We start from the raw sequence: 25,576 nt of genomic DNA on the forward strand, positions 1-25,576 counted from the left end.
TTAAGCCACTGTGGGAGAGAGACAAGAGTCTGAAACATCAGATCTGAGATTAAACTCCTTGCTATTGTTTGCAGGGTTCATATGCAGAATGTTTGACTTTGCTGTTGCTTTCACAACTTTGTGATGCCAAGGTTTAATCATGACATGACTTTCTCTTCCACAGATTGTGTATGATGAGGGTCCTCTCTATGTTTTTGCCAAGAATGAAGATGTGCGGAAACAATGGATCAAAGACTTGAACAACAGTTACGTAGTCAATTTACTCAGCTTTCAGGTTGATTAAATTTAGAAACAAAGATCTACTTGTGAGGTTAAAGACAAATTTGTCACTTGCTGGATAGAAAGGAGGCAAATTCTATTCTGCTATTGCCTTGCGGTGTGGCTGAGAGAACAAAACTAGGCTGCAGTTTCTTGTAATATCGGCGATCCAGTCAAAATATCAGATGTCTGATTCTGAAAGGACCAACAAATTAGGGAAGAGCTAGGTCAGGTCATTTAGACCTGTGAACTATCTTTTAACTTCAGAAAGTCATGGAGAGGTAGGGATTGATTTGTATAATAAAAGTAGGGGAGGTGGAAGTTTAATCTGTGTGATAACTGGAGGGGAGTGGGTGTTATATACAGAGGAGTTTTACTCTGTGATAATTGGGGACTTTCAATCTGACTCATAATTAGAAGATGGCAGTGTTAATCTGTGTTATAAAATGATGGGTTAATCCTCGTGGTTAATCCATCTGGCCATCGGTGGAATGTTTAGTCTGTGTGGGAATTGTAAGGGGGGGTTTAATAATAATTTAATGGGGCTATACTGTATGATAATTGGGGGAGTTTAATCTCTGTGGGAACAGGCAGGTTAATATATATGGTAGCGAAGTGGGGGGGGGGGGGGTAATCAGTGTAATGCTGGGAGCGGTTAATATGTGACATTAGTTAATGTAATCATAGAAACAAAGTGGTCACAGCACTGAAAGAGACCATTCAGCTCATCAAGTCCCTGCTGCTCTCTCGAAGAACAACTCAGTTAGTCCTCCCTACTTTTATCTCATCATCCTACAAAGGCTTCTCTATTGAAGGACCTGATCCAATTTTCTTTTGAAAGCTTTAGTTAAAGCTGACTCTGCTACAATGTCAGGTCAGTCCGAATCGTTTGCTGTAAGAAAGAGTTTCTCCCTGTGTCTCCTTCTCTTACCTTTCAAAGTTTCCTCAGATCCTTCTACCAATAGGCACAATTTCTCTCCATCTACTCTGTCCAGAACTCTACTGATGTTGAATACCTCAACGAAATCTCCTTTCAGCCTCCTATTCTCCAAGGACTGCCTCCTGATTTCCTACCCCTTGGACTGATGTTAATTTATGTTGTTTTCCAGGAATCCGGTTCAATCAGGAGTTGATGCAGAAATACCATCCATGTTTTTGGATAGAGGGAGAATGGTCCTGCTGTCAACAGTCAGCTAAGAATGCACCTGGATGTTCCATCATCAAGTCCATGAATTCTTGTGAGAGTTTTACAAATTGTGGGAAATATGTCTCTTCTTTCGCTTTGCTGACCCTTCTTGGTGCATACTCATCAATGATATCAGGCCTTTCCAAGAAAGCCCCCTGCATGGCCCTAGATATATGCTCATCAAACATGATGGGCATCAGCAATCTGCCTTCTGCCATCCTCAACAATGTTCAGGAGTGGAAGCAGTGCTGAGACCAGACCTTCAGACCAAACCAAGGATTGCAATTTGCAGAACTCACGTGGGGTGAACTCCTGATTGGATAGCTGTTGATGGCACTGAGTCCCAGCTAGGATTGTGAAGTGCAGCAAGCTACCCCTGAGCACAGGGACAGGGATAGTATGCATCCAGCAGCTGTGAGTCTTTGTAGCCTCTTCACTGCTGTGTTTGACAGTGAGGGTTCAATTCCACCCCAGAGACTTGAGGCTGGCACTCCAAGGTTGTCCCAAGGGAGTGGCTGCATTGTTGGAGGTGCTGTATTTCAGAGGAGATGAAATCCTGTCTACCCTTGGCACTAGCTGACTGAGAGTAAGGGAGTTCTGCTCCCAGATCCTAGGCCAAGAAAGGGATTGCTTTTTTTTTCAGCACTTTTCTGGCTTTCAAATGATCTACCACTGTTTCACAGCCAATGAGGTACTTCCAAAGTTTAGTCACTGCCTTATTTGCCAATTTATGCACAGCAAGATCCCAGAAAGCCGTGTGATAATGATGAGATAATCTGTCTTAATAGCTTGGTTGAGTGATAAATGTCGGCCAGAATATGAAGGATATAGTGCACCTTGCTGTACTTTGAAATAGTGCCATGTAAGTCTTTGACGTCCACTGAGCGGGCAGATGGGGCCTCAGTTTGACATCTCACTTGATGTTGGGAAGCCTGTTACCACAATGATAACAGTGTCATTCTGCATTCAGATGTGATTCTTCACATCCCTATGTGAACCAATGAAACAAGGAGTGGGCCTCTCAGTGAAATATGCAACAGACCATCAGTAACATGTAATTGGATGCTTAGCTCTCTGAGCACAGGTGAAAATCACAAGATTTATGCTGGGAGTTCAAAGCCCTTCCTTAAGAACCAAGCCTACAGTCGCCCTGTACAGGTTGGAGCTCACTGTAAGCTTTGTTGGAAATGAAGAAGCATTTCAGGCGAGGCAATGTGTGGAAGAGTAATTCTAAACTCTGTGATTGCAGTTCCTTCAGCAGGGAATTCTCGGCGTAAATCCAGGAAACCTCTTCCTCCAACTCCAGTGGAAGAACAGCAGCAGGCAAGTGAGCTGGAACCGCACAAGGCAGAAACTCCCTTTCTATTACCTTTTCCTATTTACTCACTGACTCAGTCACACTGCCTCACTCACACTCGCCCACTCAGCCTCACTCACTAACACTCACTCGCTTTTTGTCTTGATGACTGTATTTCTCTCCCAGTTCCTCTGCCTTCACTGTGTCTATGTCTTCATGAGTTTTAACCAGTGTCTCAAACTATTTCTTGCTCTGTCCATCTGTTTCATTCAGTGACTTGTCTTTCTTATATCTATATCACTCTTTCTCTGTGCCATAGCTTCTGCCTGTCTCTCTCTCTCTCTCTCTCTCTCTCTCTGTCTTTCACTTAAACATAGAACATAGAACATAGAAGAATACAGCGCAGTACAGGCCCTTCGGCCCTCGATGTTGTGCCGATCCATGCCCACCTAACCTACACTAGCCCACTATCCTCCATATGCCTATCCAATGCCCACTTAAATGCCCATAATGAGGGAGAGTCCACCACTGCGACTGGCAGGGCATTCCATGAACTCACGACTCGCTGAGTAAAGAACCTACCCCTAACATCTGTCCTATACCTACCCCCACTTAATTTAAAGCTATGCCCCCTTGTAATAGCTGACTCCATACGTGGAAAAAGATTCTCACTGTCGACCCTATCTAAACCCCTAATCATCTTATACACCTCTATCAAGTCACCCCTAAACCTTCTTTTCTCCAATGAAAACAACCCCAAGTGCCTCAGCCTTTCCTCATACGATCTTTCTACCATACCAGGCAACATCCTGGTAAACCTCCTCTGCACCCGTTCCAGTGCCTCCACATCCTTCCTATAGTATGGCGACCAAAACTGCATACAATATTCCAGTTGCGGCCGCACCAGAGTCTTATACAACTGCAACATGACCTCAGTACTCCGGAACTCAATTCCTCTACCAATAAAAGCCAGTACGCCATATGCCTTCTTCACCGCACTATTTACCTGGGTGGCAACTTTCAAAGATTTGTGTACATGGACACCAAGATCCCTCTGCTCATCCACACTACCAAGTATCCGACCGTTAGCCCAGTACCCCATCTTTTTATTACTCTTACCAAAGTGAATCACCTCACACTTAGCTACATTGAACTCCATTTGCCACCTTTCTGCCCAGTTCTGCAGCTTATCTATATCCCGCTGTAACCTGCCACATCCTTCCTCACTGTCTACAACTCCTCCGACTTTCGTATCATCCGCAAACTTGCTCACCCAACCTTCTAGCCCCTCCTCCAGGTCATTTATAAAAATGACAAACAGCAATGGTCCCAAAACAGATCCTTGCGGAACACCGCTAGTGACGGCACTCCAAGATGAACCTTTGCCATCAACTACTACCCTCTGTCTTCTTCCAGCCAGCCAATTCCTAATCTAAACCTCCAACTCACCCTCAATGCCATACCTCCGTATTGTTCTTTCCATCTTTCATTCTCTCTCCGATGTTGTGTCTTTCTGTCATTCTAAATGCTGATGATGGTGAATAGCTGGTTATATTTTGGGTAAACAATCTCTGCACCTGAATGGCGAACATTACCCTGATATTGAAACAGAGGTCTTATGTCTGTTAAGCCAGCGAGGTTGGAAGAATAAGTGAAGATTTGGCTGCCTTTGGGTGAGGGAAGACTGGAAGGTGAGAGTCCCCAGAATGTTTGATTGGTGATGAGTGTAGAGTAAAGGGTAAATACTCAAGTATGTGAATCATCTCTTGCAACATCAGTCATGATGCGAGATTGCATGACAGCAGACTCCAGAGAGAGATTATTCTGTGTATCGTCTTGTGCTAAGCTTCATCATAGAATCACAGAATTATTATCACAGAACAAGGGCCATTTGGATCATTGTATCTGTGCTAGTTCTGTCATCTAGTCTGACTCCATTGACTAGTGCCAATCTCCTGCCTTTTCCCCATATCTATGTCCCCTATTTCCGTTCAACTAACTGTCCAATGCCCTCTTGAATACATCAGTAAAACCTGCCTGCTCCACATTTCCAGGAGTGCATTCCAGACTCTAACTACTTGCTGTTTTATTCTCACTTTATACTTGCTTTGTCTGCACACCACTTTATATCATGAGAATAGTCCACAGAATGTTAAATAAAAAGATAGTCTTACCTACAGCTAAGAATTCAGCAGTGTCCCTCAACCTTACAAGGACCAGTCCCATGGGTGGATAAGAGATGGGATGGAAGTGATATTCTTACCAAACCAGTCACAATGCAAACAACATTCTCCAAAGCTGGTAGTGAATGAAGCCCACCAGAGTCTCCATCTGCCACCAGTGTTTCTGGGTCTTCACTGGGTGACACTTTGGCATTCTGGAAGCACCACTGATACAGACCTTAACCATGCTTCTGTCAGGCAAAGCAAGCCATGGCAGGGTTCCAATAGAATCCCCACAATGTGGAAACATGCCATTTGGCCCAACAATTCAATACTGACTCTCCGAAGAACATCGCACCCTGACTCACCACTCAGCTCCCCCCCCCACCCCTTTAACCTTGCATTTCCCTGGACACTACGGGCAATTGAGCACAGCCAATTCACCTGATCTGCACATCTTTGGACAATGGGAGGAAACCAGAGCACCCGAAGGAAACCCAATCAGACACAGGGAGAATGTGCAAAGTCCACATAGAGGGTCACCCAAGGCTGCAATCGAACACAGGTCCCTGACAGTGTGAGGCAGACAATTAACAAAAATTAGGCATTGGTTTTGGTGAGCACATCAATTCACCTCTCTTCCAACATAGTAATAACCTGATACAGCCTCATTTATTTTTAATTCTGTCATGGGGCGTGGGTGTCACAGGCTGGTCAGCATTTATTCCATGTCCCTAGTGGCCCTTGAGAAGGTGTTGGTGAACTGCCTTCTTGAACTGCTGCAGTCCACATGCTGAAGATTGACCTACAATGCCATAAGGGAGGGAGTTCCACAGTTTTGACCCAGTGACACTGGAGGAGTAGCAATACATTTCCAAGTCAGAATGGTGAGTGGCTTGGAGGGAAACTTGCAAGTAGGGGTGTTCCCATCCATCTGCATCATTCTAGATGGTAGAGTTTGTGCATTTGTGCTAAGGAGACTTGGTGAATTTCTGAAATGCAGGTAGACATTGCTGTTACTGAGTGCCAGTGGTTCTGGGAGTGGAGATTTGTGCATGCCGTGTCAATCAAGTGGGCTGCTTTCTCCTAGATTGTGTCAAGTGTTTTGAGTGTTGTTGGAACTGCACCCATCCTGGCAAGTAGGGAGTATCTTACCACATCCCTGATTTGTTTCATGTTCATGGTGGACAAGCTTTGGGGAGTCAGGAGGTGAGTTACTCACTGCAGGATTCTGAGCTTCTGACCTGCTCTGGTAGCTACCGTATTTATGTGGCTAGTCTGGTTCAGATTATGATCAATGATAACCACCCACAACCTCCGCCCCCCCCCCCCCCCCCCCCCCCCCCCCCCACCGAATGCATCTCTCGCGCTGAGAATGTTTACAGTGGGACAGTGGTCAGTAACAGTGAACGAAAAGGGGTGTTGTTGGAGATAGTCATTGCCTGGCATTTATATGGTGCAAATGTTACTTGCCACTTGTCAGCCCAAATATGGGTATTGTCCAGATCTTGGTGCATTTGAGCATGGTTTACTTCATTTATCTGAGGAGTCGCGAATGGTGCTGAACATTGTGCAATCATTGGCAAACTTTCCCACTTCTGATCTTATGATGGAGGGAAGGTCATTGATGAAGCAGCTGAAGGTGGTTGGGCCTAGGACATTATCCTAAGGAACTCCTGTAGAGATGTCCTGGAGCTAAGATGACTGACCTCCAATAACCAAAACCATCTTCCTATGTAGCAGCTATGACTCCAACTAGAGGAGACTTTTCCCATGATTCCAGTTCTGTTTGGGCTTCTTGATGCTATTCTCAGTCAAATGCAGTTTTGATGTCAAGGGAAGTCAGTCAACTTATCTCACCTCATGTTTGATGAATATTTCTCCTCCTCCCCTTCCACACAAATGGACAGAACCATAATATACTACTCCAATAAGGAGACTGTTATCCCCTCAGGAATGGTGTATAAATACTGTGGCTACATGAGCAGATCAGAGGCCGAACATTCTGAGTTGAGTAACTTACCTCCTGACTCCTTGGAGCTGCTCACCATCTAAATAGCACATGTCAAGAGTGTGATGGAATACTCTCCACTTGCCTGGATAAATGAAGCTCCAACAGCACTCAAGAAGCTTGAGATCACCTATGAATAAGCAGCCCTTTTGATGGCAACCATATTCACCAGTTCAATATCCAAATAGGGAGGATAGAAAAATGGCAAATGGAGGTTAATCCAGGTAGGTGTGAGGTGCTCTATTGTGGGAGATCAAATGTTAAGGAAAAGTATACAGTTAACAGCAAGACCCTGATGTACAGAGGGATCTTGGTGTTCATGTCCATAGCTCCCTGAAAGTGGCCATGCTAGTAGATAGAATGGTAAAGAAGGCACATGACATGCTTGCCGTTATTGGTCAGGGAATTGAGTACAAGAGTCAAGATGTCATGTTGCAGCTTTATCAGACTTTGGTTAGGCCACACTTAGACTATTGCATTCAATTCTAGTTGCCACATTACAGGAAGGATGTGGAGGCTTTGGAGAAGGTGTGGAAGAGGGTTACCAGGATGCTGCTTGGATTAGAGGGTATGAGCTATAAGGAGAAGCTGGAAAAACTCAGGTTGTTTTCTCTGCAGCAGCAGAGGCTGTGGGGAGACTTGATCAAAGTCTATAAAATTATGTTAAAAATCACACAACACCAGGTTATAGTCCAACAGGTTTAATTGGAAGCACACTAGCTTTCGGAGCGACGCTCCTTCATCAGGTGATTGTGGAGGGCTCGATCGTAACACAGAATTTATAGCAAAAATTTGCAGTGTGATGTAACTGAAATTATACATTGAAGAATTAATTGTCTGTTAAGCCTTTCATCTGTTAGAATACAGTGATAGTTTCACTTCTTTCATGTGTAAATCACAAAACCCTTTTTTTAAAGTTGCATTCTCGGGTTAGCTGTTAACAATGGTGATAGCTAGACAATATGTTGAAGGTGTTAGCCCCTGTGTTCTCTCTCTATGACCGGCATCTCCGAATCATAAAATTATGAGATGCATAGGTAGAGTTGACGGTCAGAATCTTTTACCCAGAGTTAAAATGTCTCATACTAGGCGACATGCATTGAAGGTGAGAGAGGGAAAGTTGAGAGGAGATGTGAGGGGCAAGCTTTTTATACAGAGAGTGGTAGGAATCTGGTTTGTACTGCCAGGGCTGGTGGTGGAGGGAGATAGGACAGGGGTGTTTAAGGGACCTTTAGATAAGCAGATGAATATGTAAGGAATGGAGGGATATTGGCCAAGAGCAGGCAGAATGGATTAGTTTAATTTAGTGTCATGTTTACCACAACATCATGGGCCGAAGGGCCTGCTCCTGTGCTGTACTGTTCTATGTTCTAACCTGTAAACTCTACCACCTAGAAGGACAAAAGCAACAGATGCATGGGAACACAAGTTTTCCTTCAAGCTGCACACCATCCTGACCATGAAGTATATCGCCTTTCCTTCGGCGTGACTGGATCAAAGTCCTGAAACTCCCTCTTTAACAGCACTGCAGGTACTTTGTACCGGTCTGTAGTAATTCAAGAAAACAGGCCTTCGCCACCTCCTCAAGGTGCTATTAGGGATAAGTAATAGCTGCAAGCCAAGCCAACACACCTACACTACATGAATGAATAATAGACACACACAACACAATCATTGATTCCTGGTTGTTGACCAACTTGTCAATGGTACCCTCACATGTAGATATGGATGATTAGCCAGAGGTTGCTAAGTAACTAGTTAATGCTGACTTGGTAATGGTTCTACTCATTGTATTCCAGCAGATGAAACGAGCTCCACCTCCCCAGCCTAGCTCCACACCCACAAAGGTTGTTGTTGCACTATATGATTACCAGAAGATGAGTCCTGACGATCTGTCTCTCCAGAAGGATGAAGAATATGTTGTCTTGGATGACCAGGATCAACATTGGTGGAAAGCTAGAGACATGCGCGGGTAAGAGGTGATCCCGAGATTATTGTCCAAAAACTCTGTGTGTGGTTGGTGCCTCAGAAGCTGTCATGTCTGCTTGGAGGAAAACAGGCACCCGTCAACTTGAAAATCTGGCTAAGGTCTACATGGACACAATGTTACCGAGCACCTTGGTGGCCGTTGTGGAGTTGGGTGTAACTGACCCTCTGTGTTGACCAGGACTGTACTGCGAGAAACATTCACCAACTGATGGAGGCTGAGGATGGAATATATAACCAGGATTTGTAGCCTTTCTCTATTCTCCTTTCTTACATTTTTGTTGCTGATTTCTAATCTTATCACAACTTTTTTTGTTTTAACCTGGAGGCACTCCTCTTTCTCCTGAAGCTATACTAACAGTAATCTCCACAGGGGGTTGTTGGAAAGTGCAAAAATATGTCGGACAATGTGGTGTTGTGTTATTTTTCTTTCATGGGATATGGGGGAGTGTGCCCCCATGACCTGGTTTCCTGAATTAAACAACAGTGCCACTGTGAATATGGTCTGAGTGCTGCCCAATGCACCCATGCATTAGCTTACATTACATGTGCCACAAACACTCTGCTCTTTAATCAGTCATTTGAAGTTTGTTTACACTAACTATTTATATTGCTATAATATCACAGATTTAAACATGGTCTGGATTCTATGCTTACTGATTTTAGTGTACATTGCATACACATACTAACTAATTGATGTCACTCTACTGATTCCAACAGACAGAGGCAGTGTCTGATGGTAAGGAGGATACTTTTGTCCCAGAACTTTACGTGTTGCGATGTCATGTAAATATACACTGCATGTCTGGTCTGAAATCTACGTAATAGCTCAACAGTGCATGTCACTGCCAAAGCTGTCATTTCTTGTCCATTCCTAATTGCCCTTGAATTGAATGGCTTGCTATGCCAGGCCTTCTTAAACAGTGGGTCATAGTTCCCCAAAGGTGTGACAAAATGAGGTTTGGGGCTGCAAACTCCAAGACTGCAATGACACCAACTAGAGTCAAGACCTGCGAGACCTCGTCATATCCTTATTTTTTAACAATTTGACCTAACTGACCCTTGTCTATGGTCTGATTCTTACTTCTGAAAGATTTGTGAAAAAGTAGGTTCCACAGTCCACACCCGCAACTCCTCTCCTCCACTCCAGTTGCACAGTCCTCACTTTGAGTTTGTGCGAGTTTTCAAGCCCTGAACAAGAGTCCCAGTGTGGGAAACATTTAGGAAGAGCTCTCTTAGACCATTTCCAGAGGCACTTAAAAGCCAAGCATGTCGCTATGGACTGGAGTCACATGTAGACCAAACCAGATAAGGATGGCAGATTTGCTCCTCAAAAGGGTGTTAGTGAACTAGCTGGATTTTCTTTAGCAACTATACTTAATAGTTGTCATTATCACTCAGACTATCTTTAGCTTCACATTTATAAATTAAATTTACATTCCACCAGAAGCTAAGGTGGGATATAAACTCAGACCATTCGTCTGGGCTTCTTGATTATTACCCTAGTGACAACATCACTACATCACTATGTTCCCCCCCCCCCCAATGTGTGAAGTTATCCACATTGGTAGGAAAAAAACCAGAAAAACAGAATATTTTTAAATGGCGAGAGATTGTGAAATGTTGTTATTCGTAGGGACCTGGGAATCACCAGCATGAACCAGAGAAAGCTAATGGGCAGCTACAGCATTCAGGGCAGTCTGGTGGCTCAATGGTTAGCACTGCTGCCTCACAGCAGCAGGGACCTGGGTTCGATTCCAGCCTCGGGTGACTGTCTGTGTGGAGTTTGCACATTCTCCCTGTGTCTGTGTGAGTTTCTTCCCACAATCCAAAGGTGTGCAGGTAAGGTAAATTGATCATATTAAATTGCCCATCGTGTTCAGGGATGTATAGGTGAGATGCATTAGTCAGGGGTAAATGTAGGGGAATGGGTCTGGGTGGGTTACTATTCAGAAGGTTGGTGTGGAGTTGTTAGACCAAATGGCCTGTTTGCACATTGTAGGGATTCTTTAAAAAACAAGTATGTTTGGAAGGCAGGGGACATGTTAGTCATTATTATCAAAGTCTCGGAGTATAAGAGTGTAAAACCCTTATTGTAAATTTGGCCAGCCTTGATGAGACCACAGCCTAGAGTAATGTGTACATTTTCGGTTTCCTTACCTAAGGAAGGATATAATTGTTTTTGAGGAAGGTAAGAAGTTCCCCGAGACTGGTTCATGAGTTGACTAGATTGTCCTACGGGCAGTGATTGAGGAGATTGGGCCTATATTCCCTGGAATTTCAAAGAATGAAAGGAGATCTTATTGAAACTTATCAAATTTCTGAGTGTTTGATTGAGTAAATGTTGAGCATGGGTTTCACATGTCTGGGAAATCTAGAAAGAGGGGTCACATGACCAGAATAAAGGATCAGCCCAATGGGACTGACAAAACGAAAAATTACTTCCCTTAAAGTTTATATATCTTTTGAATTCTCTACACAAACAATGTTGTCAATGCTTAATTGTCAAATACATCCATCTGTGGATGATGAGAGAATTTATTGATAGTACTAGATTAAATGAAGAGGTTATTCTGCTTATCTTCTGGTATTATGGGATTTTACAATGTTGGCTCTCCAACTTCCACAGTCTTTGATAAAAGCCACCATCTTGGTCCTGTATCTGTTCTGCTTCTTAAGCTGTTACTGTATTTCCTCATTTGGTTCCCAGTTGCTCCATTAACCCCAGAATTTCACTGGTCTTCACAGACCTTCTGGTTTCTCTCTGCTAACTACAGCTATTGGTCGTCAGCTGCAAATGTTCTTATTGTGTTCCTTTTTCCCTTGAAACTGTGTGCAAACTCCACACAGACAGTCACCCAAGGCTGGAATCGAACCCAGGTCCCTGCTGCTGTGAGGCAGCAGTGCTAACCACTGAGCCACCAGACTGCCCTGAATGCTGTAGCTGCCCATTAGCTTTCTCTGGTTCATGCTGGTGATTCCCAGGTCCCTACGAATAACAACATTTCATAATCTCTCGCCATTTAAAAATATTCTGTTTTTCTGTTTTTTTTCCCTACCAATGTGGATAACTTCACACATTGGGGGGGGGGGGGGGAACATAGTGATGTAGTGATTTTGTCCAACTAACCCGATAAAATAAAGATCAGTGAATGTTCTAAAACAAAACAGAGAATGCTGTAGAAATTCAGCAAGTCTGTCACTATCTATAGAGGGAAAACAGAATTAATGTTTTGAGTCTCATTCTGACGAAAGGTTACTGACTCAAAATGTCAACTCTGTTTCTCTCTCCACAGAAGCTGCCAACCTTATTGAGATTCTCCAGCACTTTCTGTTTTTGTTAACCCTCACCATGGTTCAACATAACTACGTCTCTGTAGCCTTTATTTTCCATTTAGATTCCAACTTGCACATCCATGTAATAAAATCAACCAGGTGTAGGTTTCATCTCACTCTGTCTTCATTTCTGAACAGGTATGCCACTTTTTTGAAGGTTTCTGTTACAACTGTTACTCAACTCCTGATGTCTTCATCAATTTTCCGATTAGATATTGTTAGGCTAAGCAAATAAGAAAATGATATGAATATCTATTTATTAGTATAGAATTTGTAAAAGGACATATTTTGATAAGCTTTTCATCTTGCATTCATCTTGCAAGAATACCAATTTATGGGAAAATCAGCTGTTATACTGTTAAGAGGAGAGTGCTGGTTGGTCAACAAGTGGAATTTGGTTTGTAGAGGTGCAGTTAAAATTCTTTGTAGATTTGCCTTGTCATCTACTATCAATACTGCAGAGGCTTATAATATTGCAAAAGAAAAATGTCAAGCCCGAAGATTTGGAATGGTATTGAAACTAGGAAAGGGCAACTGAAAAGTTGATATGTGCAAAATGAAGGTTATGATAAAATATGTTTTTCAGCAATACTCAAAATAATTCTACTTTTTTGGGTTCTTTGATTTTGCTCTTAATTTGCCAGCAGGCGTAAGTCCTTTTCTTTGATAACGTGCATACTGTTTTGTGCAATTTAATGATAATCCATGTGGTGGTGTTTGTTACAACCATGTCAGAAACTCTTTGGAGATTTTCCCCTTTGTCTGCCATAATTACTGAATGGCATACAATGTTGTAAAAATAATAGTAAGCCTGAAGTTTGGAAATGTTTTAGAAACAGCAAAGGGCAACTGAAACAGTTGATAAAAAGAGAAAAAACTAGAATTTGAGAATAAACTAAATAGTAATATAAAAGCAGATTGCGAGAGCTTTTGCAATTATATGAAAGTACGAAAACAGTTCAAGAAACATTACAGCTCTTAGAGGCAGAGGTGGGAGAAATTATTATGGGAAGTAACATAATGGGAGAATCATTTTATATTACTTATAATCACACTCAAAGACACAAGTTACAGAGTGGAAACAGAGGGTATTATCAGGGCTAATAGAGTGATCTGCTCTGATAGATACCTGCATGGGATTAGCCTATGGTGGATAGGATGTTGAAAATAGCTGATTGGTCTCATTCATTCTCTCTGCAGACAGGAAGGATTCATCCCCAGTAATTACGTGGTGGAATCTGGGAACAAGCTTGAAACATATGAGTAAGTAGCACAGTAGAGATTGCCACAATTCTAGTTCACAATGAAAAACTGGGGGGGGGGGGGGACTTATGTTGACATATCATAAACAGGTGCTTCAATGAAACATATTAGGTGAAAGGTTATATTAATAGGTAGTAGGAAAATTAAATATGAACAAATGTGCTTTTGTATTTCCTTAGGTAACCTAATGAACCTAGTTAACTTTCGAGTATGTGACGTGTGACTCTTACTGATGGCTATTCAAGTACAGCTGGTCTCATAATGTCTCTTATGGTTGAAAATGGAAAATGTGGTCTTTCAGTTTGGAAAGCCAAAGAGATATATAGAATTGCTTAAAGTACTCACTTTTCTGTAGAAGCAGAATTGGAGAAGTTAACTACAATTCTGTACAATGGGAATCTGAATACTGACTAAGATAATAATAATCATTGATTGTTGGACAATATGAAATGACAGAGAAACAAATACTCAAGAGTGATTGTTTTCCAGCTTGTAGCAAATACTGAAGAGAAAAGACTTTTCTAAATGTAAGCAGATAGATTCAAACCATCAGCTACTGCATTGTTTTGGTGGAAAGCACAGTGCAACACTCCCTCAGTACTGACTCTCTGACAGTGCAAAACTCCCTTAGTACTGACCCTCTGGCAGTGCAGCACTCCCTCAGTACTGACCCTCTGGCAGTGCAGCACTCCCTCAGTACTGACCCGCTGACAGTGCAGCACTCCCTCAGTACTGACCCGCTGACAGTGCAGCACTCCCTCAGTACTGACCCTCTGGCAGTGCAGCACTCCCTCAGTACTGACCCTCTGACAGTGCAGCACTCCCTCAATGCTGACCCTCTGACAGTGCAGCACTCCCTCAGTACTGACCCTCTGACAGTGCAGCACTCCTTCAATACTGACCCTCTGACAGTGCAAAACTCCCTCAATGCTGACCCTCTGACAGTGCAGCACTCCCTCAGTACTGACCCTCTAACAATGCGACACTCTCTCAGTACTGAATCTCTGATGTGCGTCAATACTTCAGCACTTATCCTGCGACGGTGCAGTACTCCGTCAGTACTGACTTTCTGACACTCTTGTACTCCCTCAGTAATGATCCTGCAACTGTACAGCACTCCCTTAGTACTAATACTCCATTAGTACAGTGCTCCCTCAGTAGAGTCACAGAGTTGTACAGCACAGAAACAGACCCTTCGATCCAACTCATTCATGATGACCAGATATCCTAAATTAATCTAGTCCCATTTGGCCCATATCCTTCTAAACCCTTCACATTCATTTACCCATCCAGATGTCTTTTAAATGTTATAATTCTACCTGCCTACACCACTTCCTCTGGTAGCCCATTTCATACACACACTACCGTCTGTGTGAAAATGTTGTCCCTTAGGTCCCTTCTAAATCTTTCCCCTTTCACCTTAAACCTATAATGTCAGGTGTTGGTCTGACCTATCCTGGGGAAAAGACCTTGACTATTCACCCTATTCATGTCTCTCATGATTTTATAAACCTCTGTAAGGTCATCCCTCAGCCTGTAATGTTCCAGGGAAAACAGCCCAGCCTATTCAGCCTCTTCCCATACCTCCAACCTTGGCAACATCCTTGAAAATCGTCTGACTCTGTAGCACTCAGTGCTGACCCTCCATCATGTAGCATTGCCTCGGTACTGACCTGCAACAGTGCAGCACTCCCTCAGCACTGACCTTCTGATAATGTACAACTCCCTCAGTACTAACCTTCTGTTAATGCAGAACTCCCTCAATACTGACCAAGGGCAGAGTGATAGATGTGATCTATATGGACTTCAGTAAGGCATTCAACAAGGTTCCAAATGGGAGACTGGTGAGCAAGGTTAGAACTCATGGAATAAAGGAGAACTAGCCATTTGGATACAGAACTGGCTCAAAGGTAGAAGTCAGAGATTGGTGGTGGAGGGTTGTTTTTCAGACTGGAGGCCTGTACCAGTGGACTGCCACAAGGATCGGTGCAGGGTCTACTACTTTTCTTCATTTATATAAATGATTTGGATGTGAACATAGGAGGTATAGTTAGTAAGTTTGCAGATAACACCAAAATTGGAGGGGTAGTGGACAGCGAAGAAGGTTACCTCAGATTACAATGGGATCTTGATGAGATGGACCAATGGATGAGAAGTGGCAGATGGAGTTTAATTTAGATAAATGTGAGATGCTGCATTTTGGGAAAGCAAATCTTAGCAGGACTTATACACTTAATGGTAAGGTCCTAGGGAGTGTTGCTGAACAAAGAGACCTTGGACAGCAGGTTAATAACTCCTTGGAAGTGGAGTCGCAGGTAGATAGGATAGTGAAGAAGGCGTTTGGTATGCTTTCCTTTATTGGTCAGAGTATTGAGTACAGGATTTGGGAGGTTATGTTGTGGCTGTACAGGACATTGGTTAGGCCACTGCATGCAATTCTGGTCTCCTTCCTATTGGAAAGATGTTATGAAACTTGAAAGAGTTCAGAAAAGATTCACAAGGATGTTGCCAGGGTCGGAGGATTTGAGCTATAGGGAGAGGTTGAATAGGCTAGAGCTGTTTTCCCTGGAGTGTGGGAGCCTGAGGGTGACCTTATAGAGGTTTATAAAATCATGAGGGGCATGGATAGGATAAATAGACAAAATGTTTTCCCTGGGTTGGGGGAGTCCAGAACTAGAGGGCATAGGTTTAGGATGAGAGGGGAAAGATATAAAAGAGACCTAAGAGACAACGTTTTCGTGCAGAGGGTGTTGCGTGTATGGAATGAACTGTCAGAGGAAGTGGTGGAGGCTGGTACAATTGTAACATTTAAAAGGCATCTGAATAGGAAGGGTTTGGAGGGATATGGGCCAGGTTCTGGCAGGTGGGACTAGATTGAGTTGGGATATCTGGTCAGTATGGACGGGTTGGACTGAGGGGTCTGTTTCCATGCTGTACATCTCTATGACTCTACTGACCTTCTGATAATGTAGAACTTCTCAGTAATGACCTTCCGACAGTGCAGCACTTCCTCAGTACTCACCCTCTGAAAGTGCAGCAATCTCTAATTACTGACTCTCTGATAGTGCAGCACTCCCTCAGAAGTGGCATTAATATCATGCTAGATTTTGTGGCATGTTTCTGTAATTAGTCTTTTTATCAGTCATGGTATACGGGCTTTGCTGAATAGGCCAATTTTAATTTGCTATCTCTACCTGCCCTGGAAAAGTTGGTAGGAACAACCTTTTTGAACCATTGCAGTCCATTGTGTATAGATACACCAACAGTGGTGTTAGTGAGGGAGTTCCAGTATTTTAACCCAGTGAAGTAATGTCGTTCCAAATCAGGTTGATGTGCATCTCAGAGGGGAACCTGCAGGGTATGCTGCTCCCATGTACCTTTTGCCATTTCTTTTTGATGGTAACGGTCCTGCTTTGGAAGGTGCTCTCCAAAATGGATTTGTGTGTTGCTGCAGTACACCTTGTCGATGGTACACACTGCTGCCACATAGTGACCTCTGCCTTAAAAATGATAAATCTGCTTCGGGTAGGCAGAAGGTGACTTGAATCGTTTCATGACAGGAGTGTTGCCCATACTTATAGATTATACAGCATTGTCTGATGGAGTAAACCCTGGGGATCGGCCTAAGAGATCTAGTCAATGCCTTCTGGACCACTGGCTCCACTACAGGCTCTGTATTCCATTCCAATAGATTTGATACTCACAGAGAGACCATACCGGTCAAACCAATAAGAAAAAATGCAGTAGAAGAGGAAATGCTGGCGGTCTTAGAAAACACAAAGGTAGATAAATCTCAGGACCTGATCAAGTGGGCAGCACGGTGGCACAGTGGTTAGCACTGCTGCCTCACAGCGCCAGAGACCCGGGTTCAATTCCCGCCTCAGGCAACTGACTGTGTGGAGTTTGCACATTCTCCCCGTGGGTTTCCTCCAGGTGCTCCAGTTTCCTCCCACAGTCCAAAAATGTGCAGGTTAGGTGAATTGGCCATGCTAAATTGCCCGTAATGTTAGATGAAGGGGTAAATGTAGGGGAATGGGTCTGGGTGGGTTGCGTGTTGGTGGGTCGGTGTGGACTTGTTGGCCTGAAGGGCCTGTTTCCACACTGTAAGTAATCTAATCTTAAAAAAAAGTGAGCACGCAGCAGATTTGCAATGAACAGAAATATTTACCGTTGTCCTGTCCTCACACAGATGGTATAACAAAGAAATCACAAGGAGCAAAGCAGAGCAGCTGCTGAAACAGGAGGTAATGATTATTTTTCACTCTTCTCCTTCACTGTACAAAATGTCAAAACCTAACAGTGTGACTATGCAAAAGAGTGGTTCAGAGATCATAAAGCCAACACTCCCAGGATGGGTACAGCGCAGGGTTCGACACAGAGTGAAGCTCTCGCTACATTGTCCACATCTATTACTCTTAAGACAAAGTTAAAAATCACACCACACCAGATTATAGTCCAACAGGTTTATTTGGAAGCACTGGCTTTTGGAGTGCTGCTCCTTCATCAGGCAACCAGTAGAGCAGGATCATGAGACACAGAATTTATAGCAAAAGATTACAGTGTCATACAGCTGAAATGATATATTGAACAAGCCTAGATTGCTGTTAAGTCTTTCATCGTTTAGAATGGGTTGCAGGTTTTTGGTTCATTAATATGTAAATCCCAGAATTTCTTTTAAATCACATTGCCAAGATAACATAAGGTTTTATAAAAAAAAGTGACATCTCAGCTCAAGCAATGCATTAAAGGTGTGAGGTTAGAATCTGTCTGGATCCCCAGAGTCTGGTTAGAGTAAGTCAGACTGGTTCTATTTCTAGAAGCAGAAGAATCACCTTTAATGAATTGTCTGAGCTGAAATGTCACTTTTTAAATATAAAACTTAAGCTATCATGGGAATGTGACTTAAAAGAAGTTCTGGGATTTACATATTAATGAACCCAAACCTGCAACCCATTCTAAAAGATGAAAGACTTAACAGCAATCTAAGCTTGTTCAATATATCATTTCAGCTGTATGACACTATAATCTTTTGCTATAAATTCTGTGGCCTAGAATCCTGCTCCACAGCTACCTGATGAAGGAGCAGCACTGCGAAAGCTAGTGCTTCCAAATAAACCTGTTGGACTATAACCTGGTATTGTGTGATTTTTAACTTTGTCCACCCAAGTCCAACACCGCCTCCTCCACATCATCACTCCTAAGACAGGCACTGTACAGGGTTTAATACAGAGTAAAGCTGCCTCCACACTGTCCCCATCAAACACTCACAGAGCAAGTACAGTGTGAGATTAGTTGCAGAGTAAAGTTCCATTTACACTGTAACCTTCAATCACACCAAGGACAGGAACAGCATAGGTTTAAGTATAGAGTAAAGCTCCCTCTATGGTGTCTTCCTTATCAAACACTCCCAAGTTATTAGAGTTTGGGGTTAAATAAAAGATACCACTCCTAAAACGCATTAGGACTTGAGTCCTACAGAGACCCTACTCTATGAATACAATATCCTATTAAGTGCAATCTATTGACCAATAGACATGATTAACCACATGCAATCCAGTCAATTGAATGAGTTGCTGGTACTCGTACCTCACTCTTTAGAATTTGATCCTAGACCAGATCTGTTTCGAACATTGGGACTGATCTTCAGGAGAAGGGTTGAAATGCTCCCTCCTGTGAGTGTCAGAGCACTTTTCTCACCTGTGTTTGTGCTGCATTAGATTGCACAAACTCTTGCCTTCATTCCTGAAGCTGTGACAAGTGGCATGCTGCAAGGATGAGTGGTGGGGCCTCAGCTGTTTGCAGTCTATATTAGTGACATGCACAAAGGGACCGAGCATAATTATCTAAGTTTACTAATGAGATGAAGTGAGGTGATAATGTAAATTGTGGGAAAAGTAACAAAGAAGCTGCATAAAAGGTTAACATATTGGGTCATAAAATGCAGATCAAGTACAACGCAAGGAAGTGTGAGATTATTTAATTTAATAAGAATAAAAATGCAGAACATTCTTTAACAGGAAAGAAAGCCTGTAAATGTAGTTGTTGTTCAAAGGGTCTGATCATACAATTAATCCAGAAATTAGCATGCATTTCCAACAAGCAATTAAAAAAGCAAGTAGCATGCTGGCCTTTATTACAAAGGATTAGAAATGGGAATAAAGAAGTTTTGCTGCAATTGATAAGGACTTTAGTGAGATTAAACTAGACATCCTACATGTTGTTTTAGATTCATAGATTCATGCAGTGCAGAAAAGGCCCTTCAACCCATCAAATCTGCATTACATAATTCTCACTAAAAGTGCACTAATTCCAATTTCCTGCACTTTGGCCCATATCATTCAATATTATGATATCTGAAGGACTCATCCAGATATTGTTTTTAAATGTTGTAAGGCTTCCAGCCTCCACAGCCTTCCCAGACAGTGCATTTCAGAATCCCACCACTCGCTGAGTGAAAACATATTTTCCAAAATCCCCTCTGAATCTCCCGCCCCTTACCATAAAACTATATCCTCTTGTGATTGACCCCTCAACCACCGGAACAGCTGCTCTCTATTCACCCTGCTCATACCCCTCATAATCTTATGCGCCTCAATCATGTCCCCCCTCAGTCTTCTCTGTTTTTAAGAAAACAATCCAAACCTATCTATTCTCTTCTTACAGCTCAATTTCTCTATCCCAAGCAACATCCTGGTGAACCTTCTCAGTACCTCCTCCAGTACTATCACATCCTTCCTCAAGTGAAGCAACCAGAACTACATGCAGTACTCCAGTTTGGCCTGACTAATGCTCTATACAACTCCAACATTACTTCCTTGCTCTTTTACTCTATTCCATGACCGATGAAAGGAAGTGACACATATGTCTTTTAATTGTCCTATTCACATGCTTTGCCGATTTCATCTGTGAATCATCACCCCAAGATCGCTCTTTTCCTCTAAGCTACTCAGTGTCCTGCCATTCATTAAACACTTCCTCACTTTTTTTCTTCTTCCAAAGTGCCTCCCCTCACTCTTGTCAGAGTTAAATACCATCTGCTACTGGTCTGCCCATCTGATCATTCCATTTATATCTTCCTGTAACCTATAACCATCTTCTTCACTATTAACAACTCTAGCAATCTTGGTGTCATCTGCAAGTTTGCTTAATATTCATCTATATCATTTATACATATAACAAACAATAAGAGTCCCAGTACTGATTCTTGTGGTACATGCTGGACACTGGCCTCCAGTCATTCAAACTGCCTTCTACCTTTGTGTCCTGTTACTGTCAGTTTCTGATCCATTTTGCCGAGTTTCCCTCAATTCCATGTGCTTTAACCTACTCAATTGGTCTCCAATGTCAGACGTTATCAAAAGGTTTGCTAAAATCCATATATACTACATCAACTGAACTTCCCTCATCTACACATTTGATCACATTTTCAATAAAAATCTAACAAATTTGTTTGGCATGACCTCCATCTGACAAAGCCATGCTGACTATCCCTAATAAACTCATGCCTTTCCAAATATTAAGTAGGTTGGTTCTGCATTTCAAGAAAGGTGTACATGCAGAGGGTCAGGTATAGTGAAGGTTCCTGAGATTGGTAGCTGGGATGAGTGCATTGTCCTGTTCTGAGAAACCAAGTAAATTGGGTCTACCATCTCTGAAGTTCACAGAATGAGAGCTAATCTAATTGAAAATGGACATTTATAAAGGGGCTTGACAGGGTAGACACTGAGAAACTGATTCTATTCAGTGGGGAATCATGAATGCAGGGACGCAGTCTCAGGAAAAGAATTGATTATTTAGGACAGAGACAAGTGAATATTTCTTCCCTCAGTTGGAAATGAATCTTTGAAATTCCCTACCTCAGAGGATTGGAGATGCTCCATCATTCAATACATTGAAGACAGGGAGAGAAAAATTTTAGGTCTTTCAGGGAATTAAGGGGTAAGGACAATGTACAGCGAAGATTTTTTACACTGGTGGACATGAGTCTCACTGGCTGGGCACCATTTTCTGTCCATCCCTAATTGCCCTTGAACCAAATGACTTGCTGACCATTGCAGAGGGCACTTAAGAGTCAGCTACTTTCCTGTGGGTCTGAAGTCAACTTGTAGGCCAGTCCAGGTGGAATCGGCAGATAACCTTCTCTAAAGGATATTAATAACCAGATCACTATTTACAACAGTTGACATTGATTACATGGTCACGATTAAACTAGCTTTTTGATTTCAGATTTTTAATTATATTCACACTTCATCATTTGTCATGTTAGACAATAGACAATAGGTGCAGGAGTAGGCCATTCTGCCCTTTGAGCCTGCACCACCATTCAATATGATCATGGCTGATCATCCTTAATCAGTATCATGTTCCTGCCTTATTTCCATAACCCTTGATTCCACAAGGGTTGATGTTGATGTTGGGATTGAATCAGTTTCATTTAGTTAAGGGTTACATTTTTTGTCATGTTGTAATTGCAAATGGGTGTATAAAGCATGGAAGTGTTTGTAATACGCCATTATGATAAGGCTGGCCCTCCCTGCATGAAAGAAACAATCGTAACCTGACTTTCTTGTCGATTTATTCATTGTCCAATAACAGTGGGACTCAACGCCAGGTCTCCAGGACATTAGCCTGGGGCTCTGGATTGCTAGCCTTGTGACATTGCCTTTAAATATGGTTCAGGGAGAAGATCAGCCATGGATGGATTTAATGTCAAAGCAGATTCGAAGGGCTACTCCTGTTGCTTTTTCTCATATTCTTATTGAATATCTTTTCTGCCTTAAAATCTTTTTATTGTTGTTATTTTTTAAAATCTGAATCTCCTGAATTGTGATGTTATTTTGTCTTCTATGTTATCCTTTTGCCTGTTAATGCAGTAATTTATGTTTCCTTTGTAGGGTAAGGAAGGCGCATTCCTGCTCAGGAACTCAAGCCAGGCTGGAAAATACACAATGTCTGTGTACAGCAAAGCACCAGGGTAGGTCAAACTCTGCCATTGCATTGTCTAACAGCATAGCCAATTTCAATAGGAGCTTGGTCAGCAAGCTTGCCGTTCCATTTACATTGAAACTCGAGTTATTGAATAAAAATGGACTGTACTCTATTTGCAATAATACTAGAGTATTACTAGACTGGGGTCTGTATGTTTTCAATAGAATTGAACTGGAAAACATAGTGAGTTAGAAACTGATGAATATTCATTCACTACTTATGTGTTCCAGGACGTTTTTCTCTCCCTTTGTTTCCAATGGATCTGACATCAGCTCACATCATTGATGATGGATATCACCAGCGTAATTACTATTAACATCTTAAACATCTTAACTTCGAGCATCCTGGTAGTGCACGGACATAATGATAATTGACTTGTTGACTAATCACTTTACTAGTCAATGTACTATAGTCCCAAACAGAGGGTGAGTGAAACTCACAGTAATTGGAATCATTGATCCAAAATCACTCATTCCTATGAAGGATCCTAATTCACCACACATTATCTCCCCAATTTAACCGTATACTCTACCCAGCATGTTCTTTTCAGAAAGGAACCTAACTTATGTTTGTATTTATCAATACTAGATGCCTCTACTGTTTCCTAGGGAGTGGCGTCACTCAGTGAAATTTTGACAGATTCATTTTAAATTTACCCCTGTTCAATCCCAAAATGTCTCCTTTAGTTCTGCTCACATTCTCCTGAAGTCAGGTAAAAGCATGACAGCCATCGAAGGGGATCAGGAAGCAAAGGGAAAGTGGAAGGAGGTCATCAAAGTATCAAAAAACAAGGATGAGAGGAATCTGTTCCATTGAGATGGACTCCGCTCAGCGTAGGCTGGTACCATTGATAGTCAAAGAGTGTGGTGCTGGGAAAGCAGAGCTGGTCAGGTAGCATCCGAGGAGCAGGGGAATCGACGTTTCAAGCATAAGCTCTTCATCAGGAAAAGCTCTTCCTGATGAAGAGCTTATACTTGAAACATCGACTCTCCTGCTCCTCAGATGCTGCCTGACTGGCTGTGCTTTTCCAGCAACACACTCTTCGACTCTGACCTCTGGCATCTGCAGTGCTCACTTTCTCCTGGTACCATTGATATTTGATAAGGGCCAGAGCAAGAGGCAGGAAACTAGTACAGAGGAGATGGTGAGATCCAGGAAACAGGAGATTGAAAAACAACAGGGGAAATGGTCAAGGCTCTAGAGCAGAACAGTGTTTGAGGCAAAATGAAGCAGAGAGCGTCAGGAAAGGACAGTGAATGTAACATTAAACAGGCAATAATCATTAAGGTAACATTGAAGAAAACCAAACATACATCAAAGCTATGTGACTTTGTGAAACATTCATACGAAACTGGATGAATTAATAACACAGATAGCTTTGATTGAATTACCATTAGATGCAGGGGCAAGGTATCCAAATTTGGGGAGTATTTTAAAAGAAACAGATTAAACTGAAAAAGGAGGATTGGTTTCCCTGTTAATAAAGGTTGACATAAAGTCAGCACAGAGAGAGAGAGAGGATCTTAATTAAACAAAATGGAAGTGAAATTAGTTTATATGGAGCTGTGAAACAGCAAGAGACAGTAAACAGTGATGGGACTTATTTATAGGTTTCTTTCCAGTAGTTGGGGTTTTAGCGTTGAATGCAATTCAGAAAATTAACAGTGCATGTAATAAGGGTAATTAACCATGTGGGCAATAATCTTCCGATAGACTGGGAACAGCAAATTTCCAGAACCTGCGTGAGGGACAGGTTCCTGGAATAAATAGAAGACAAGATCACTATTTCAAGGAATCAACAAGAAAAACAGACCATATTTGTTAGGATTGAGAACACTTTCAGAGGGTCTTTACTACACTGCTGTGAAAGCTCAACAATTTTCATCAGCAATTCTTAATGGATAATAAATATTAACATTGTTAATGCCATAATCCAAACATGACTGAAAGATAATATTTAGAATGAACCCTGAGCTTCAAGTTCTCTATCACTATTCCCTCTGCACTTTCTCCCATTTCTAATTCCTCTGTACCAAGCTAATTGTGTTTGTCCTGACCAGTTCTTCAGTGAGCATCTTTCTCTATAACTCTAGGTTTGATGCTGCTGTGTATTTCATTACTACTTCCTAAGTTTCCTGAATTTTGTGGTATCTATGTTGCTAAGTTTTTAACTGCATGTAGTGGTGGAAAGTCAATTTGCATGAAATGAAGCAATCAGTGTGTGGCATAGCACCAATATTTCCCTATGGACAAGGCAAACAATGGTCTTATGTGAAGAGATGGGTGAGGTCTTAATTGAGGTGGGAGAGGCAACAATTTTACCTTTGAATTGTGGAGTGCACCAAAAGAGGGTTTGACATTGGATTGTAGAGGACAATGTTCCAACACGAGTTAAAGTTCAGCAAAAACATACAAAAAAGTTGAAATATGTTAGGATTAATATATTTTTAAGTTTGGGTAAGGTTAGATTAGGTCTGTTATTGAATCTTTCAAGCAATTTCTATCCAGTTCAAACTGTCCTTCAAATAACTCAATTGGAAAGGCAAGGTACAACAGAGGGTCAATTCGCCACTGACATTTTTCAGCACTGCAATGCGCAGAATCCAAAAACATTCCTGTTAATATAAGGCCAGTCATGAGGGTCTCCCTATGCCACAGAGACTGCAGGCATTCACTACCACCACCTTCTCAAGGACAACTAAGGATAGCTGATAAAAGTTGCCCTTCCTGTGATCACGAATAAGACAAATTTTAAAAATTGCAATAAGTTATTGCAGTAAGCCTGAGTCCTGATCACTGCCAATCATTTGAGGAATGATAGGAACCTGAGAGTTGACTCTTCAAAAACAATGCCTTTCACAAGAGAACTATGGACCAGATTTTCCAAGGAGTGACAATCACTCGCAGATTGCCACTTCACTTTTTCTTCATTAAGAGAGAGCTCTGGATTTCTGAGTAGAATCCAATCTCGGGTCCTTTAGATATGCAGAGCTGTACTTCCATTCTGACCAGTTCTGTGCAGGATAGTTGTTGGGAAGGCAAACCACAACTCTCTTTCACGGCAGGCAGTTGCCATATGTTATGATTAA

At 42.2% G+C, this 25,576-nt stretch overlaps 1 protein-coding gene across 2 annotated transcripts in view; it reads left to right on the forward strand.

The window, feature by feature from the left end:
- btk (Bruton tyrosine kinase) overlaps positions 1-25,576 on the forward strand; it is a 133,102-nt gene that overhangs the window by 62,244 nt on the left and 45,282 nt on the right. Inside the window, exons 4-10 of one of the 2 annotated variants that reach the window (XM_043704297.2) lie at positions 164-245; positions 1,368-1,496; positions 2,694-2,767; positions 8,714-8,886; positions 13,437-13,499; positions 17,689-17,743; positions 22,394-22,473. In XM_043704297.2, the coding sequence (XP_043560232.2) occupies positions 164-245; positions 1,368-1,496; positions 2,694-2,767; positions 8,714-8,886; positions 13,437-13,499; positions 17,689-17,743; positions 22,394-22,473 (656 nt within the window). The remainder of the gene's footprint in view (positions 1-163; positions 246-1,367; positions 1,497-2,693; positions 2,768-8,713; positions 8,887-13,436; positions 13,500-17,688; positions 17,744-22,393; positions 22,474-25,576) is intronic. The other variant, XM_087992289.1, reaches the window with a different exon arrangement.

This window comes from Chiloscyllium plagiosum, unplaced genomic scaffold (genome assembly GCF_037043375.1).
Source record: "Chiloscyllium plagiosum isolate Xiang-an unplaced genomic scaffold, Cpla_swu_hap1 HiC_scaffold_11, whole genome shotgun sequence".
Classification (NCBI taxonomy): Eukaryota; Metazoa; Chordata; class Chondrichthyes; order Orectolobiformes; family Hemiscylliidae; genus Chiloscyllium; species Chiloscyllium plagiosum.